At 46.3% G+C, this 19,981-nt stretch overlaps 2 protein-coding genes across 2 annotated transcripts in view; both read left to right on the forward strand.

Moving 5' to 3' along the window:
* Positions 1–17,460, forward strand: part of LOC115083375 (histamine H3 receptor-like) — a 67,453-nt gene extending 49,993 nt beyond the window's left edge. The window contains exon 4 of the mRNA XM_029587176.1: positions 17,341–17,460. Coding sequence (XP_029443036.1) covers positions 17,341–17,460 — 120 coding nt within the window. The remainder of the gene's footprint in view (positions 1–17,340) is intronic.
* A 543-nt stretch (positions 17,461–18,003) lies between these two features.
* Positions 18,004–19,981, forward strand: part of LOC115083376 (histamine H3 receptor-like) — a 29,379-nt gene continuing 27,401 nt past the window's right edge. The window contains exons 1-2 of the mRNA XM_029587177.1: positions 18,004–18,286; positions 19,292–19,458. Of these exons, the coding sequence (XP_029443037.1) occupies positions 18,004–18,286; positions 19,292–19,458 (450 nt within the window). The remainder of the gene's footprint in view (positions 18,287–19,291; positions 19,459–19,981) is intronic.

The following is a 19,981-nucleotide window of genomic DNA, read 5'->3' on the forward strand; positions in this document are numbered from 1 at the left end:
CTACGGGCTTCTACCTTGCTCTGCTGCCTACGGACATCTACCTTGCTCTGCTGCCTACGGACATCTACCTTGCTCTGCTGCCTATGGGCTCTGCCTTGCTCTGTTGCCTATGGGCTTCTACCTTGCCCTGCTGCCTACGGGCTCCTCCTTGCTCTGCTGCTTACGGGCTTCTGCCTTGCTCTGCTGCTTATGGGCTTCTGCCTTGCTCTGCTGCCTACGGGCTCTGCCTTGCCCTGCTGCTTATGGGCTTCTACCTTGCTCTGCTGCCTACGGGCTGCCTTGTAGGGGTGTGCATTCATTTTGAACGCATATGTAAAACGCAACTTATATTTTTAAAAGAGAAAAAAAAGGTTTGAGGAGAAACGCATTGCGAGTTCCAACGTATTCAACATAGCTATGTTGAATACGTTGAACCTAAATAAACACTTAAACCCCCCACCCTCCTGACCCCCCCAAGACTTACCAAAACTGCCTGGTGGTCCAGCGGGGAGTCAGGAAGCCATCCCTGCACTCCTTTGCGAGGAGCACGTGAAGTCGGCGTCACGTTGAGTGACGCCGCCGTCACGTGCTCCTCCGCGCCTCCGCTCCCGGACCCCCGTTGGACCCAACCGGAACTTTTGGCCAGCTTGGGGGGGTCAGGAGGCCCCCCCAAGCTGGCCAAAAGTTCCGGTTGGGTCCAGCGGGAGTCCGGGAGCGGAGGCGCGGAGGAGCACATGACGTCGGCGTCACGTCGGCGTCACGTCGGAGTGACACGGACGTCACGTGCTCCTCCGCGCCTCCGCTCCCGGACCCCCGTTGGACCCAACCGGAAATTTTGTCCAGCTTGGGGGGGACAGGAGGCCCCCCCAAGCTGGACAAAAGTTCCGGTTGGGTCCAACGGGGGTCCCGGAGCGACCTCCTGCCACATGACCTACCTGTCACGTGGTAGGAGTACAAGATGGCGCCGGTGACCATGTGACAGGGGCTGACCAATGGCACGGCAGCCCCTGTGACACAGGCTATCGGCGCCATGAGGAAATCGCAGACGAGTGCAGGGATGGCTTCCTAACTCCCCACTGGACCACCAGGGAGTTTTGGTACGTCTTGGGGGGGGGGATTAAGGAGGGTGAGGGGTTTAAATTTTTATTTAGGGAACCGGTGAACGTATGGACAGACCCTCAACTTATGGAATTCTCCATATGTCCATATTGAACGAAATCGACCCTCAACTTCAACTTTTCAATTTATCAACGAAAACATTTTGTCTGCACATCCGTACTGCCTTGCTCTGCTGCCTACGGGCTCCTGCCTTGCTGCCTTCGGGCTTGTGTGTTTTATGTTCAGTGTTAGTACTGTCTGATTAGTCTGTCTAGTCATTGTCAGTCCTGTTTTCCCAGGTTCCCTTAGATCAGTCACTCATACCAGCACTCAGTATCACCCTTACCTGCCCGCAACCCTTGAATCCATCCTTACCAGCACCCAGTTCCAGTATTCTGATCACTTCTACCTGCATTCGTTGTCACACATACCTCCACACTGTTCCTGTGCTTCAAAGTTCACCCTTACTTTCACGCACCTTGTATTAGGACCCCTACAGCCAGTTTCCATTACCACAGGCACCCTCTTGTTAGCTTTCAGTTCCAATAGCCCCAGCCAGTTCCCAGCTTGTCACTCCTGCCCGCACCAGATTTCACTCCAGCCTATATCAGAGGCTTTCCTGCCACCCTTATCTCTATCCACCTGGAGTCACCCCTGCAGATGGTGTTTACCACATCTAACCAGTGCCCATTTGTAACACAGTGATTTCGTTTAGACCTCTGTAGTCAATATATGGATGTAATGTTCCGTCCTTCTTCCCAATGAAGAAGTAGCCTGCACCAGCAGACTTGGAGGGTCTTATGAATCCTTTTTGAAGATTCTCCTGGATGTACTCTGACATCGCTTTATTTTCTACTATGGAGAGAGGGTAAACCCTTCCTTTGGGTGGTTCTCTGTTAGGCTTCAAATTGATGGCACAGTCGTATGATCTGTGTGGAGGCAATATATAAGCAGCTTCTTTGGAAAATACATCTTGAAAAGATGCATACTGAGGCGGCAACCCAGGCAGCAATGGAGTAGTCGGCATGCAGGGTATTGGAGAAACTTCCATCAGGCACTTGCCATGGCAATCTGGACCCCAACATGAAAGCTCCAAAGTGGCCCAGTTGAACTGTGGCATATGTTTCTGCAGCCACGGTAGCCCAAGTACTAAGGGGTGAATGGCCTTCTCTAGCACAAAGAAGGAAGTAGTCTCTGTATGAAGAGCCCTGGTACATAAGCTCACTGGTTCTGTGTGAAGGGTTACTTCACCTGGTAAGAGCTCTCCATGGATTGAAGACAAAAGTAGCGGAGACGTCATAGTAGTGGTGGGGATCCGCAAATGTTCCACTAGATGTTTCAAAATGAAATTTCCCCCTGCCCCAGAATCCACTAAGGCAAGGGTCTGATATTCTAGAAGTCCACAGATTAAGGATACAGGAAGAGGGAGTGGAGGAGAGGGTGCAGCTAGACCTAAGAAGAATCCTCCCACAGGACTTAGGTCTGCCAGTTTCTCAGACATATAGGGCATGTTTGTACAGCATGACCAGCTTGTCCACAATATATGCATAGTCCCAACCTCTTTCGCGTTCTCTCTTTAGAAGTTAAATGACTGCGGCCTAATTGCATTGGTTCTTCTTCGCCGGCAACAGGACCTGAGGGTATAGGCCTGAATGTAGACTTGACTCGAGTCTCTCCCTGCAGTGATCTTCTGGGAATCTTGGCCTCTTGAACCTTGTCACGAAGTTGGTGATCAATCCTTGTTGCCAACTTCATTAGTTCAGCTAAGGTCTCAGGCATCTCTTGAGCCACCAGCTCATCTTTTAGCTGGTGCCTATTTATAGTGTGTTTCATTTCTTTATAGTAAGATATTATTCCAGTAAGTTCATTGCTGTTTGCTTGCACAGTGCTTACTGCTTTGTATTTGTGCAGAAAGCCTCTGTGCCTAATTCCTGACTGTTTTAATTTTCTTTATAGTAAGATAATAATTTTCTAGTAAGTTAAATTGCTGTTTGTTGCACAAAGTTAGAAACCCCCCCCCCCAACAAAAAACTCTCTCCAGCTTGTAAACTGTTATAATCTCTCTGTTTTGGGGTTAGCTGGCAGAAATAATCTATTCAAACTAAAATATTGGGGCATAGACTGTTTTTTAAAACACAAAAAGCAAAGATAACCGTCCAGAAGTGACGTAATCTAAGTGAATTGGGTGTGTCTCAGGCCTTGAGGAAGGTAATCAGAGTAGGAGAAGCCATTGTCCTGTGCACACGCTGGAGTGATTTCCCTTGGAGGACGTGTATATTCATTGTGCAACCTGCATTGTGGCTTAAGTATTTCTGCTTATTGCTTTGAACCTGCATCGTGGCTAAGTATTTCTGATTATTCTTGAAGTTGTGTAGAAAGCTTCTGTGCCTATTTATAGTGTGTTTCATTTCTTTATAGTAAGATATTATTCCAGTAAGTTCATTGCTGTTTGCTTGCACAGTGCTTACTGCTTTGTATTTGTGCAGAAAGCCTCTGTGCCTAATTCCTGACTGTTTTAATTTTCTTTATAGTAAGATAATAATTTTCTAGTAAGTTAAATTGCTGTTTGTTGCACAAAGTTAGAACCCCCCCCCCCCAACAAAAAACTCTCTCCAGCTTGTAAACTGTTATAATCTCTCTGTTTTGGGGTTAGCTGGCAGAAATAATCTATTCAAACTAAAATATTGGGGCATAGACTGTTTTTTAAAACACAAGAAGCAAAGATAACCGTCCAGAAGTGACGTAATCTAAGTGAATTGGGTGTGTCTCAGGCCTTGAGGAAGGTAATCAGAGTAGGAGAAGCCATTGTCCTGTGCACACGCTGGAGTGATTTCCCTTGGAGGACGTGTATATTCATTGTGCAACCTGCATTGTGGCTTAAGTATTTCTGCTTATTGCTTTGAACCTGCATCGTGGCTAAGTATTTCTGATTATTCTTGAAGTTGTGTAGAAAGCTTCTGTGCCTATTTATAGTGTGTTTCATTTCTTTATAGTAAGATATTATTCCAGTAAGTTCATTGCTGTTTGCTTGCACAGTGCTTACTGCTTTGTATTTGTGCAGAAAGCCTCTGTGCCTAATTCCTGACTGTTTTAATTTTCTTTATAGTAAGATAATAATTTTCTAGTAAGTTAAATTGCTGTTTGTTGCACAAAGTTAGAACCCCCCCCCCCAACAAAAACTCTCTCCAGCTTGTAAACTGTTATAATCTCTCTGTTTTGGGGTTAGCTGGCAGAAATAATCTATTCAAACTAAAATATTGGGGCATAAAGACTGTTTTTTAAAACAGTTGACCAAAAAGCAAAGATAACCGTCCAGAAGTGCCCTGCTTTACCCAGCTTGTCCCAGGCTTAACTGTTTAACTCCCACCCACCCTACCCCTGGGGCTTGTTTTCTAATAAAGACTGCCTAACTTGCCATAGGCAGCGACATAAATTAGTACATTGGTAACAGTCAAGGACATACAAATCATAAATTACCAGGATGAGGACTATCCAATGTAACTGCTGTGGAGCCTTTATTCTGAGGGAAAGCATCTGGAAACTTAGAGCTTGCCCAATTTGTGCACAACTCTCTTCCCTGAAAAAGGAGTTGACTGACATTAAAAATCAATTAGCTTCAATTAAAATAATACACCCACATTGCATTACTCAGAAAATAATTCCCCAATATCACAGAAAAACCAGGAGTCAAGAAAAGGAAATTCATTAGGCTCAGGAAGGACCCACAGTCACCCATTCTTGACAGAAGAGCAGTCAACAGGTATACCCCGCCACTCAAACAGGTCATTAAGAAACTCTTTAAAATCCAGGAATACAGTGGGCTCTGGTAGAATTAGACCTGTGATGAGGAGACACACCATGTACCAAATGCAAAAAGAACAAGCCTTCTCTATATTAAAAACTGAAGAAGTTCATGAGAAAAACATTGAAGTGTTACCAGAAAAGAGGGAAAAAATACAATGCATGCAGTATTTCAGGATCCATAACCAAAAGAAAAATCTAATTGAGAGGAATAACTCTGTCAACAGTGGCACAACTACAAAAAGAAAGAGTGAAGTGAATAACAAATCTCAACTAATATCTTATAAGGAGTCCAGGAAATGCAATAACCTTAAAGAGAGTACCTGGAAGGTAATGACCACAAATGCTCATAGTTTGGGAAATAAAATCCCAGATCTGCAGGCCCTAATGGCTGAGGCAGAATTAGACATTGTTGCTATAACAGAAACATGGTTCACAGAATCTCATGAATGGGATACAACAATACCAGGCTACAACTTGTTAAGGAAGGACAGAAAGGATAGAAAAGGGGGAGGTGTGGCTCTTTATGTCAGACAAAAAATCCAAGCAACTGAGCTACAAGGAAGTTGGGGTAAGGAAGAAGCTCTATGGCTCGACCTAAAAAAAGATGACGGAGCATCCATTTATACTGGAGTGGTTTACAGGCCTCCAAACCAAAAGGAAGAGCTGGACAGAGAGCTGGTTGAAGACATCCATAAGATAGGTAAGAAGGGAGAAGTGGTGATCGTGGGTGACTTTAATATGCCAGATGTAGACTGGAAAATCCCATCTGCAGAAACTAAAAATAGTAGAGCGATAGTGGATGCCATGCAAGTATCTTTGTTCAAACAAATGGTGTTGGAACCCATGAGAGAAGGAGCTATACTCGACTTAGTGCTCACTAATGCAGATAATGTCTCAGATGTCCAGGTGGGCGCCCACCTCAGCAGCAGTGACCATCAAACGGTATGGTTTAATATCAATAAAAGAATAGGGAAAAGAACCACAAAGACCCGAGTTTTACAGTTCAAAAACACAGACTTTGAGGAAATGGGTAAGTACCTGGAGGAAGAACTAAAAGGATGGGAGAACGAGAGAGATGTGGATCAGCAGTGGACCAATCTAAAAGGAGCAATCACCAAGGCAACTGCTCTATATGTTAGAAATGTAAAGAAAAGCAAAAGGAAACTGAAACCTATCTGGTTCTCAAAGGAGGTGGCTGACAAAATTAAAGCTAAAAGAACAGCATTCAAGATATATAAAAGATCCCAAAGGGAGGAGCACAAAGAAGCATATTTGAATCAACTGAGGGAGACAAAGAAATTAATCAAGTTGGCAAAAAGTCAAGCGGAGGAGAGGATTGCCAAGGAGATAAAAAATGGTGACAAAACATTTTTCAGATACATCAGCGAAAAGAGAAAGGTCCAAAGTGGTATAGCAAAATTGAAAGGTGGTAATGATCAATGTGTGGAGAGTGATGAAGAAATGGCAGAAATATTAAACAAATACTTCAGCTCTGTGTTCACTAAAGAAGACCCTGGAGAAGGACCATCTCTACACAACAAGAAACTGGAGGGAAGTGGAATAGATGAAAATCCTTTCACAGTAGAAAATGTGTGGGAAGAGCTAAAGAACCTGAAAGTGGACAAAGCCATGGGGCCTGATGGTATTCATCCAAGGATATTGAGGGAGCTCAGAGATGTTCTGGCGGCTCCACTGTGTGACCTGTTCAATAGATCCCTAGAAACGGGAGTGGTGCCGAGTGATTGGAGAAGTGCGGTGGTGGTCCCGCTTCACAAGAGTGGCAACAGGGAGGAGGCTGGAAACTACAGACCGGTTAGCCTCACTTCGGTGGTGGGAAAAGTAATGGAGTCACTGCTGAAAGAGAGAATAGTGAACAATCTACAGTCCGGAGAATCGATGGACGAGAGGCAACATGGATTCACCAGGGGAAGATCCTGTCAGACAAATCTGATTGACTTTTTTGACTGGGTAACCAAGGAATTGGATCGAGGAAGAGCACTCAATATCATATACTTGGATTTCAGCAAAGCTTTTGATACGGTTCCGCACAGGAGACTGGTGAATAAAACGAGAAGCTTGGGAGTGAGTGCCGATGTGGTGACCTGGATTGCAAATTGGTTGACGGACAGAAGACAATGTGTGATGGTAAATGGAACCTTCTCTGAGGAGAGAGCGGTTATAAGTGGTGTACCGCAAGGATCGGTGTTGGGACCGGTCCTGTTCAATATCTTTGTGAGCGACATTGCGGACGGGATTGAAGGTAAGGTTTGTCTTTTTGCGGATGACACTAAGATCTGCAACAGAGTGGACACGCCGGAAGGAGTGGAGAGAATGAGATGGGATCTAAGGAAACTGGAAGAGTGGTCGAAGACATGGCAGCTGAGATTCAATGCAAAGAAATGCAAAGTCATGCATATGGGGAGTGGAAATCCGAATGAAATGTATTCGATGGGGGGGGGGGGGGAAGGCTGATGTGCACGGAGCAGGAGAGGGACCTTGGGGTGATAGTATCTAATGATATGAAGTCTGTGAAACAATGCGACAAGGCGATAGCAAAAGCCAGAAGAATGCTGGGATGCATAGAGAGAGGAATATCGAGTAAGAAAAGGGAAGTGATTATTCCCCTGTACAGGTCCTTGGTGAGGCCTCACCTGGAGTACTGTGTTCAGTTCTGGAGACCGTATCTTCAAAAAGACAAAGACAAGATGGAAGCGGTACAGAGAAGGGCGACCAGGAAGGTGGAGGATCTTCATCGGATGACGTACGAGGAGAGATTGAAGAATCTAAATATGTACACCCTGGAGGAGAGGAGGAGCAGAGGTGATATGATACAGACTTTCAGATACTTGAAAGGTTTTAATGATCCAAAGACAACGACAAACCTTTTCCGTAGGAAGAAAATCAGCAGAACCAGGGGTCACGATTTGAAGCTCCAGGGAGGAAGATTCAGAACCAATGTCAGGAAGTATTTCTTCACGGAGAGGGTGGTGGATGCCTGGAATGCCCTTCCGGAGGAAGTGGTGAAGACCAGAACTGTGAGGGACTTCAAAGGGGCATGGGATAAACACTGTGGATCCATAAAGTCAAGAGACCGCCAATGTAGAGTGGGTGGCTCACCAGAATGATGGCTACTGCCCGGAGACAATACCCTTATTAAATAAACATACAGATGCTTACTGTGACTCCAACATCGCTCTAAGCTTCAACGGCAAGAGGAAATGTGGAAAAAAGGATTTGCAATCACAAAGAGGGGAGTAGCTGGCTTGTTACGGCGGTTACTACCCCAAACCAAATAAGCCTAATACTTCACTTTCCAAGCATATACAGCATAGTTCTCTGCTTCAACGGCAGGGGAGAAGAAAAGAGGGTTCGCACTCACAAAGCGGGGAGTAGCTGGCTTATTACGGCGGTTACTACCCCAAACCAAATGTGCCTGATACTTCGCTTTCGATGCATATCCAGCATGGCTCTCTGCTTCATGGCATGGGAGAAAGGCTGATACATCAAGCATTTCCAGCATAGCTCTCTGCTTCAACAGCAGGGGAATAAGAAAAGCTGAGGCTTCACGCATATCCAGAATAGCTTCAACTGCAGGGGAGAAGAAAAAAAAAAAAAAAGATTCGCACTCACAAAGCAGGGAGTAGCTGGCTTGTTACGGCGGTTACTACCCTAAACCAAAAGGGCCTGATACTTCACTTTCAATGCATAACCAGCATGGCTCTCCGCTTCAATGGCAGGAGAGAAGAAAAACAACCAATAGGGGCTGTATGACATAGTCTGGGTAAAGGGAATAAACATGGGTGTGGCTTGCTTGTTGCAGCGGTTACTACCCCTACTACCCCTAACTAATCAAGCTAGGTATTTCACTTGGATGCAGCTCCATCACTGCTCTCTGCATTAATGGTGGGGGTGGAAGGGAAATAGAACCAAGAGTTAAGAGAAAAAGATAAGTATGAGAGAAAAAAATGTGTGGAGCTTGCTGGGCAGACTGGATGGGCCATTTGGTCTTCTTCTGCCGTCATTTCTATGTTTCTATGTTTCTATGTTTCTATGATTTCAGGGCTTCAAAGAAGAGGGTCTTCAGTCATCTAGGGTCCCAATGTAATTCTGATGCCAACGTCTTGAATTCTATGGCGAAAACTGGTAAAGGTTTATTACCTTGTTTTAGATGAACCAACGTAGATCCTGCTGTCATGTACCAGGCACGTTCATCGAATACTGATCTGAACAGTTCAAGCAACCCGGCAAGATCATTCAGGATAGGGTCATTGCGCTCCCACAGCGGAGAGGCCCAAGCCAACGCTCTTCTGTCCAGATAAGACAGGATATAAGTGGTCTTGGCATAAGCTCTAGGAAAAAGGTTAGTTTGTAGAGAAAAGTGCATGCAACATTGATTGATAAATCCTCTACATTTCCAAACTTCACTTGAGAAGTGTGTTGGAGCAGTCAGAGGTATAGTAGTCTTGACCATTACTTCTGGCTGTGTAACTTCTTTACCTGCGGTGGTCGGTGTATTCATCTGTGCGTGCAACTGGTTAAAGGCAGTAGTCAAGTTATCCAGCAAGTTCTGTTGTTCGGAGATTTGCTGGGCCAGGCCTGGAATGGCCTGCAATGTGGTGAGCTGAGCCGAATCCATTTGTTTGGTGGTTTTGAGGTGCTGGAGTGGATTCTTGTGTACTGCGGTGATGGCCACTCCCACAGGGAGGAGCCCCATGAGGAACCACAGTACTAGGCTAGACTCGAGACATGCAATTACAGAGATCTGTCTTTTATTATACAGCTGGATGATACCACCAGAGGTGGCAGTAGTGAGGTGATCCAGCAGTAGCAGTACAGGGACCCTCGGCAGAGGAGACCCGTCTCACAGTGGTAGATGTTAGCAGCACACGGTACTATAGGGAGTTCCGGTTGCAGGTTCCCAGTGCTGAGCTATAGATGAGACAGACTGATAAAGGTGAGATTACTCACTAAGTTGGTAGCTGTATAGATGTAGATCCCAGCAGGCAGAAGTAGTTGGATTACAGGCACCAAGGCAGGGCAAGCAGGCCCTCGAGGAGCGAGTACCTGGTATCCCAGATAGGCACCTGAAAGAAAGCAAAGGGCCTCCGAGGAACGGGTACCCAGGTTAGATGAAATACCCTGAAGGGCAGAGAGAGCTTCCAGCGGCAGCACGGAAGTGGCAGAGTAGCTTAGACCGGAGGCAAATCCAATCCTTGCTAACTCGAATTGTTAACAAATGAAGGGCAGGCTAAATAACCGGATAGCGTGATGTCACTCGAGGGGGACGCCTCCGATGCACCCTAGGAGGCCCTCAGGAGAAACATGGCGGAAAGCCTTGTCATTGCCGTTCCAGGGATGAAGAGAAAGAAAGGTGAGGCACAGAGGTTGAAATCTTTCTGAAACCGACGGACGCAACAACTGGGAGCATGTCTGTGTGAATGGGATTGAAGGTATGTGTTTGTGTGTGAGAGAAGGGCCCAGTGTGAAGGACTGTGTATGTGTGAAAGAGAAAGAAATGGAGGAGCTTGTATGCAAGGGTGTGTGAGAGTATGTGCAAGAAAAAGAGAGAGTCTGTGGGAGGATGTGTGTGTCCCTGAGTGTGTGTACAAGAAAGAGAAAGGGAGCCTGTGTGTGGGTATGTGTGAAAGAGAGATGGGGAGCCTGTGTGAGGGAGTGGGTATCTGGAGATTACTGGAGGGAGGATGGAGGACTGGACCTTCTGGGATTGTATCAAAGGAAGTATCCATCCCGGGTGCCAAATGTTGCGGGAGCACTGGGGAGTGATCCCGCTTCTGGGCAAAGTGGTGTGCCCTTGGACCACGACGCGACTGCAGAGAGGAGCTCCGTGGAAGCACAGAGGCAGGTGAGATATATCCCAGCACAGGTGGACAGGCTGAAGACCAAGGGCTTGGGCCTCTGCCGAACCTTATTCATCAGTAGAGACCCATCAACGCAATGCTGGTCTCTGGGGTTGCCCTCTGGCCATTCGATAGCCATTTCGGACCTGCCATATGTGAACAGCAAATGTGCCAGGACGGACAGAGGTCAAGGGCAGACGATGGAACTGGAACAAGACAAGACTTGGAGGCTGAAGACAAGAATCAGATGATACTTGAAGTCGAGGTCAGATGATACTGGATAAGGATGAGGCAAGGTTGAAGAGAAGAAAATCAGGGACACTGATGAAGACACTTGTTGAGTGAAAAAACGACACAAGAGTTAAAACTCAGTATGAAGGTATCCGGCCAAGACTCATAGTAGCAACCATCCTGAAGTGAGGCTTCGGGGACCCGGCATGATCGGCGTGGCCAACCATAAGAAGTGGAGGCTACAGACCCAATGAGGAAGACAAATCAGAATGTCAGCTGAAGTTGAATAGAGGACAGCCCAATAGGAGGTAGATCCGGAACCAGGATATCTGAGAAGGAGCCTACCCTGACGAGGGTGCCAAAGAGTCAGAAATCTTCCTTGGTGAAGGTGCCAAAAGGGTCTGAATGCTTGACAGCAAAAAGGACTGAAGACAAGGACATCAAAGGATTCTGAAGACGACAACAACTTGACATGAAGCGTCTGGAACGTCAGGACATCTGGACTTTAACCCCCAAGGCACTCAGTCAAGAGCATCAAGGAGGTGTCAAGTGAACTGGAGAATGAGACATCTGAGACATCTGAACATCTGTACTTTGGAACCCCAGGTCACACAATGAAGAGCATCGAGGAGGCTCCAAGAGGCAGAACAATAGGAGCTTGGACTTCAGGAAGGACAGGACATCAGAAGATGAGGACTTCAGGAAGAACTGAAGGTGAAGACATCAGGAGGGTCGGACGACGAAGACATCTGAAGACAAGGACTTAGGATCCGGCAAGAGACCAAACATGGAACGAAGATGAGACAAATGATAAGGAATCACAGAGGAAGACAAGAGAATTCCCACGAAAAACAGAGTGCCTTGAAGAAGCGGAGCTGGATGTCAGGAACTCCTGGACCAAAGAGCTGGAACGGAGGATCCAGGAGCAGTCTGACGCCATGACTGACTCCTCGCGAGGGAGAAGAGGAATTGAAGGTTGAGCCCTTTTGTAGGGCTGAAGAGGAACACCCAGGATGACATCACGAGGAGGAGCCAGGAGGACTGGCCCTTTAAATCTAAGGAAGAGGTGTGGCCCTGCGCCTAAGGAGGCAGGACCAGGGATAGCAGCCATACTGTGAAGAGAGGAATTAGGCCAGAGGCGTCAGAGTTGGCTCCAGCCGGTGAAGAGAAGCTAGAAACAGCCCCAGACTGTAAGAAACACCGGTGGCGACCTCCGGGTCATGTCTGCTGAATTCAGTGCAGAAGGAGCCAGCAATTTTTTGCTGGCCTTGAGAAGAGAAGAGATGTGGCTTACCAGCTGGTACAAATTTTCCTTCACATACCTCCTGGATCTTTATCACACAGTATTTGAGAATAAGTTATAAGCTACAACATATAATGTATCTGGATTTTCAGAAGGCGACTGACAAAGAGCCACATGAAAGGCTTCTAAGAAAACTAAAAAGTCATGGGATAGGAGGCGATGTCCTTTTGTGGATTTGGATTACAAATTGGTTAAAAGACAGGAACAGAGAGTAGAATTAAATGGTACATTTTCTCAATGGAAAAGGGTAAACAGTAGAGTGCCTCAGGGATCTGTACTTAGACCAGTGCTTTTCAATATATTTATAAATAATCTAGAAAGGAATATGACGAGTGAGGTTATCAAATTTGCAGATGATCCAAAATTATTCAGAGTAGTTAAATCACAAGTGGATTGTGATAAATTGCAGGAGGACCTTGCAAGACTGGAAGATTGGGCATCCAAATGGCAGATGAAAATTAATGTGGACAAGTGCAAGGTGATGCATATATGGAAAAATAACCCATTCTGTAGTTACACGATTTTAGGTTCCATGATATGAGCTACCACCCAGGAAAAATATCTAGGTGTCATAGTGGATAAATCATTGAAATTGTCGGCTCAGTGTGCTGCAGCAGTCAAAAAAGCAAACAGAATGTTAGGAATTATTAGGAAGGGAATGGTTAATAGAACGGAAAATGTCATAATGCCTCTGTATCGTTCCATGGTGTGACCGCACCTTGAGTACTGTGTACAATCTTGGTCGCAGCATCTCAAGAAAGATATAATTGCAGTGGAGAAGGTACAGAGAAGGGCAACCAAAATGATAAAGGGGATGGAATAGCTCCCCTATGAGGAAAGACTGAAGAGGTTAGGGCTTTTCAGCTTGGAGAAGAGACAGCTGAGGGGAGATATGAAAGAGGTCTTTAAGATCATGAGAGGTCTTGAATGAGTAGATGTGAATCGGTTATTTACACTTTCAAATAATAGAAGGACTAGGGGGCATTTCATGAGGTTAGCAAGTAGCACATTTAAGACAATTCGGAGAAAATTCTTTTTCACTCAATGCACAATGAAGCTCTGGAATTTGTTGCCAGAGGATGTGGTTAGTGCAGTTAGTGTAGCTGGGTTAAAAAATGTTTGGATAAGTTCTTGGAAGAGAAGTCCATTAACTGCTATTAATCAAGTTTACTTAGGGAATAGCCACTGCTATTAATTGCATCAGTAGCATGGGATCTTATTGGTGTTTGGGTAATTGCCAGGTTCTTGTGGCCTGGTTTGGGCTCTGTTGGAAACACAGTGTTGGGCTTGATGGACCCTTGGTCTGACCCAGCATGGCAATTTCTTATGTTCTTAAGTAATGTCGGTCAAGGCTGCATGAATGAAAGGTGCAGGAGCTACAGAAGTTTGAGGCTGGAGCAGCATTGGTCAGGCCTGCACTGCATGTCTGAAGAGAAAGAGGAGCAGTGTTGACTGTGCTGATGGTCGCAAGAGAGAAGCAGCACTCACACAGGATATCAGTTCATGGTCTGGGATGGGAGCAGTGCGAGGAGAGCCAGGTGTCTGCTGATGCATGGGGATTGCACAGAAGATGTAACTGCATGAGGACCGATGACTTCTGACATCAGCAGGAGCAACACCGGAAAACCTAACCTTTGAATCTAGTCCATGCCAGCAGGAATGGAGCTGTCTGGTAGGCATAGGCTGGAGGAAGGGAAAGAGGGCAAAAGTGAAAAGATGACTATGGGCAGCAAAGAAGGAAAAGGCAACACAGCACCTGAGAGGCTAAAACCCATACGCACTCTTTCTCTCTCATACATTCTGAGGTAGCAATGGGAAGCAGAATGGGACAGAAGGCAAAAGTGGAAAGGTAGCAGTTTTGTAACTATGGGCATTAGGGAGGGAAAAAGTTACACATCACCTGAATAAAATGGGGGAAAAAAACCAACACGTACCATCCAGCCTGCCAGGCATTTACATTCACACACTGTCCAACCCCCAGGCATGTACACACACACACACACGCGCACACACACACACACACACACACACACACACACACACACACACACACACACACACCCCATGAACTCTTCCATCTCCCAGCTACTCATGCATGCACACAACTGGAATGGAGAAAGACAGAAAGAATACACGTGTTTTTATGGGACACAGTGAGCGAGCGTGTGTGTGTGTTTGTGTATGGGCAAAGAAATGTGTGTGTATTGGAGAGTGTATGCATATGGTTGGATGATGGATTCATTAGCTGTTTTGAAATCTTTATTCTTTTTACAATTATGCTTGATGTTTTATATTTCTTGATTGTATTTTATGTTTTCTGAGAAATAGTGGTGATTCTGTTTTTCCATTGTGCACTGCATGCAGAGTTTGGCTAGTGGTTTCCACTTCAGTTTTGTCTGCATGTTCCTATTTATACCCAAGGTCAATTTATTCTGTATTTGGTGAGGATCTGTCTGTGTTCTACATGTATAATTGAGGTAAGGTATTCTGCTAGCATGTACTTTCTGGGTAGGGAACTATCACAGCGTAGCTTGTCCTGTTTTCCTATTAGGAGGTGTATTGGTGTGGCTGGTATATTTGTTGCGATCCTGCCCGTGAGGAGCGCAGGCAGGCTCTTATCTTCTCACAGCCAGTCGGGCTGCTGACGCTGCTGCTTGTCTTTCCCTGAATCAGCTGGGCCGTCCCCGCAGCTGTTGCCATGCGGCCGGCTCCTCTGCTCCTGTTTCTGCCTTCCCCCGAGGTGCTGCTGCGATCCTGGGACCTTCAGCCAGAGGGAGGCCGTCCCTCCCAGTGCCTGCTTCAGCCCCGGGTCCTCACCCGGCAGGGAACCGTCCCTGCCGGTGCCTGCAGCCTTTCCAGCTCCCTGCAGCCAGCACTTCTCTCTTCAGCCTTGCAGCATGGAGCAGTGCCTGCAGCCTCTCCAGCTCCCTGCAGCCAGCACTTCTCTCTTCAGTCTTGCAGCGTGGAGCAGTGCCTGCAGCATGCTACAGCCCCCTGCTTCCCCTGCAGTCAGTCTTACCTCTCTCTGCTTCTTCCTGCTTCAGTCCTTGCAGCTGGAAGCCGCTCCAGCAGCCTGCCACTTCTCCAGCTTCAGGGCAGGGCTGCCCCCATGCTTGCCTGGCTTCCATGAGTCCTCCACGTGGCCAAGGACGCCACCAGCTTCCAGCACTCATCTCTCCAGCTTCTTAGGGCGCGAGCGCGTGCCTCTCGTCTGTTCTTCAAGGGCCAACCAGGTGTGGCCCCTGCTGGCTCCTCCCTGGGCGTTGTCCACCTCAGCTCTACAAAGCGATTCAACGTTCAGTCTGTCTTTGCCTTCGCAAGGAGTTGGTCACTCCTGAGATCCTCGTTCCAGGAGCTGCCTTGTGTTCCAGCCTTCTTCAAGGTCCAGTGTTCCATGTTTCCCGTTGTTCCAGTCCTGATGTTTCCCGTTGTTCCAGTCCTGATGTTTCCAGTTGTTCCAGTCCCGATGTCTTCAGTTGTTCCAGTCCTGATGTTCGCTTGTCCCTGTTCCTGCCTTGAGGTCTGATTCCTAATCTGGGATCCATGATCCAGTCCAGATATTACAAGCCTTGCACCTTGTTCCTGAAACTCGCCTGAAAGCTAAGTACCTAGCCCTTGATCCTCTTGAAAGCCAGCATCTTGATCCTGTGTCCTCCAATGTCCTGGTACCTCGCGGCAAGCCACGCCGTGGTCCGTGACCAACCCTCGGGGCGGGCTGGTTAGGGCCATCTGTGATGCAAGCCATGTACCTCGTTTCTAAGTCTCTGAGAAGTCCTTGTTCCTGACCCTGTCTCCTGCCTTGGCTGCCGGTGTGCAGCAATATCCTGCTTTGGCTGCCGGTGTGCAGCAAACCAGCTTCTTCCCTGTTACCTTGATGTCGGTGCCAGATCCAGTTCCTGATCCAGTCCCATATGTTCTGCCCTTCGTCTTGTCTGGCTCCTGAGCCTTCTGGCCTGTTGGGCCCAGGAGTGGCCAACAGGTGGGATTCGTCCCTGTGCTTTGGAGCTTCCCTTCCTGCCAGCCGTCGGGACTTCGGATGTCAGTATCCCAGCATCGGAGTTCGCTTTGCCTGGATCTCTCCTGCATTCTCCCGTTCTCAGCGTGGTCCGTGACCTGCCCTCTAAGGCAGTGTTGGGGACGCGTGGGACAGGGTGGCCCGTGACTCAGACCCAGGAGTGGTCTGAGCGGGGTGCCCTGAGGGGCAGTGCTCATGTCTTCCTTCAGTCCTTGTTCCTGAGTCTACATCTGCACCTTCAGTACCTCACTTCCGAACCTACCTCGGCACCTTCAGTACCTTGCTTCTGAGTCTACGTCTGCACGCCCAGTATCTTGTCTCTGAGTCTTCATCTGCACTTCCAGTATCTTGCTTCTGAGTCTACGTCAGCACGTCCAGTACCTTGCTTCTGAGTCTATGTCTGCACTCCCAGTACCTTGCTTCTGAGTCTACGTCTGCACTCCCAGTACACTGCTTCTGAGTCTACGTCTGCACTTCCAGTACCCTGTTCCTGAGTCTCGTCAGAATCTATGTTCCAGTCTTCGCTGTCCTGGCCTCTGTCCAGCCTGCCGCTTTGTGCCGTACCCTGCGGCAGGTCCGAAAGGGCTGGGAACGGTCGGAGGACTGTTCACAAGACCAACATTGCGTTGTTGGGTCTTCCGAAGCATGCAGGTCCGGAGGAGGGCCTGTCGCTTGGTCATCACTCCAGTCTTGCTTCCGTCCTACCCATGCTTGGGCATGCCACGCCTCCCGCGGCCCTCTTCGGAATCCTCTGGGGTCGAGCCGCGGCCCAAGGACACACATCTCTCAGGAAGTGGGATCGCTCTCCGAGCGCTCCACAACAATATTTACAATATTACATTTTCATAGGTAGGCTTGTTTCTGTTTGAGTACAGATTTCACTTTTTTTTTTAGAGGATTCATTTTCAGTTTGGTTATCTGAATTCAAGAAAGCATGGGATAAACACATGGGATCTCTGAGGAAGTGATGCTAAAATAATTGGACGGATGGGCAGACTGGATAAGGCATATGGTATTTTTCTTCTGTCATTTCTCTCTTTCTATGCTTACAGTATCAAATTCACACAATCTTTAAATGTCTACAGTACTCTAACCCAAAGGCTATTTATAAGTGGCTGTGTGCACTGCTGTGTCTGGATCTCTCAGCCAGCTGTGACAGCACCTTAAGATGAGATCATTGAAGGGTGTGGATGACTGATGCACTCCTAATATTTCCATAACTTTGGGAAAAATGAGCAATGCACCCATAATATACATGCCTGCACACCATTAATAGAAGGTATGCATCTTTTCAGATTATGCTCTGTCATGGTGTTCATTGATTCAAATTTATGCAAACGAGGGGAAGGTCAGGTGCCCTCTTCCACCTCCTTTCCTAGTCCTCAAGTGTCCAGACCTGGTCTGTGGAAAAGTTTACCGCCCTACACATAACTAAAAGCTAACTTTGAAGAAACAGTTATAATTCTTGTTTGGGCACTCTAGATTGTGAAATAGTGAAATACAAAAGAAGCAAAAGCATTGTCAAATGGGAATACAGTCACTCTCTGCACTTCTATCCTACAGGGTTACATAAATTCCCTAAACACCGCTATTACTGGATATTTATTCCGTGGAGCTCCATAAGAAGAGCAGAACATTGTACCGCAGAGTTCTTACAGTACACATCTTGGAAACAGTTTGATCAGGCAAAGCGTCCTTTCCTGTCCTCTTGGAATATGACTAACACGAGTATATACTTTAATGTCAGTGCTTTAGTAGATTTCTTGGGAAACTCTTCACTGTCTCATGGAGAAGACAAAGATTTATCCTATATTGGTGGTATTATTTCCAAATTCTCAGCTGGTACTGTAGTGGTTCTCACTTTGCTGATGTCTCTTGTGTGTTTAACTACAGTGCTTGGAAATATGCTTGTCATTCTGGCATTTCTAGTCGAGAAGAGCCTCAGAAAACACAGCTATTATTTTCTTTTAAATCTGGCTGTCTGTGATCTTCTTGTAGGTAAGTGATTACATTCACCATTAAGCAGAATCTGTAAATGTTTTCTTTCAGTTTATTCACTGAAGTGTATTACTTTTGCTTTGGCCTTTATGATTCCTTTGTTTTTGAAATTATAGTTTAGGATGCAGATTAATGACAGACTCGCTTCTACTTCTTTGTATGGATTTGTCTCTTAAAATGTGTGGAATGTAACAAATTCAATTTCTTGGGCTCTCTTCTGTGCTGTGCTCCTCAGGCTTTAGAACCTTTGAGAAATGGGGCTTTATTCAAGAAAGATTTTCTCCACAGATGCAGAATGGGAAATAAGTCCTTTCTGAATAAGGCTCTTGCATGATGAACTTAGTTCCTGTGTTTTGAATTATCCCTTTTAGGATTTTGTGTTTATGACATATGTTTGGTAATTTCATATTGAAAGTTGCTTTAAGTCACTTTGGAAAACAGAAGGGTGAAATATGAGATCAGAATAGAAATGTGACACTTGTCAGTACTAACTAAGCAGGGCAGATGGAATTAGTAGATTCTGTAAACCTCGTAGCATGGAACACTAATGAGAATATATGTGAAACCATTGTTCCACTCTCTGATTGTACACGGTGGCAGCTGGAGCTGGGGGGCCATCAAGCACCTGTTGGGGGTTCCGGGTTCTTCCCATGGGGGGGAGAGACCTGCTTGAGGGCCCATACAGTTCTGGACCTTTTCTTTAACTCCAGCATGAAAAAACAGCACAGCCACACCAAGTTGGAGCTGTTCCAAAAAGAAATGCTTACTGAGGTACTTGTGGAATGGAAATGATTTGAAATTATGTACACCTTCTTCTGAGAACATTCATAGTAGAAACAAAAATACAAAGAGTCAGAAAATACAATTCAACAAACAGTGGAGGATTCCTCTGACTCCCAAACCTTTATTAGGATAATCTTAGGGGCTTTCCTTGACTCACAAACTCCCCTTTTTAGTACCAAAATCAAGCAGTCATATATAAAAAATAAAATGTTTGTTTTACAGGTTCATTCTCTATCCCTTGGTACATACCTTACACGCTAACTGGAAGTTGGACTACTGGAAGAGGTGTCTGTAAATTCTGGCTCACCATGGATTCCACTGTGTGCATAGCTTCAGTCTATAGTATTCTCTTTCTCAGTTATGACCGATATTTCTCTGTTACAAAAGCTGTAAGTGTATTACTTTTGCAATGTAATAATTTAAATCTCTGGAATCCTAATGCAAATTTACTTTATCAACAGTATAATACATTATGGTTTTTTTGTTGTATACATGTTATATCCAATCATGCATGACAGAATTCTATAATAGATCTCACTTCACAGTTCATGCTTTCTTATCTTTAAATCATAGTTAATTAACTATGTTGAATTGCTTTTTTATATCTGCATAGTTCTTAAGATAATTCTGAATATCAATAAGGGATAAAATTCTTCATTTTCTTAAAAAGTCTGTGTTAGGAACCCCGGCCAATCGGGACCGTGACTGGGCCTCCTTACCTGCGACAGCTGGAGGCCCGGCCCTGCCCACGCCGCCGCCACTCTTGGCCACTGACTCCGCCCGCAGCCTGCTCTTGTGGTGCCCCGAATGCTGCCGATTCCAGTTCCGCGAGGTCTTTTCTCTAGGTGCGTGCTGAGTTACGGGATTTAAAGGGCCAGCAGCGGGAAAGTTCCCTGAAGCCCGGGCTGATGA

Source organism: Rhinatrema bivittatum, chromosome 2 (assembly GCF_901001135.1).
Source record: "Rhinatrema bivittatum chromosome 2, aRhiBiv1.1, whole genome shotgun sequence".
NCBI lineage: Eukaryota > Metazoa > Chordata > Amphibia > Gymnophiona > Rhinatrematidae > Rhinatrema > Rhinatrema bivittatum.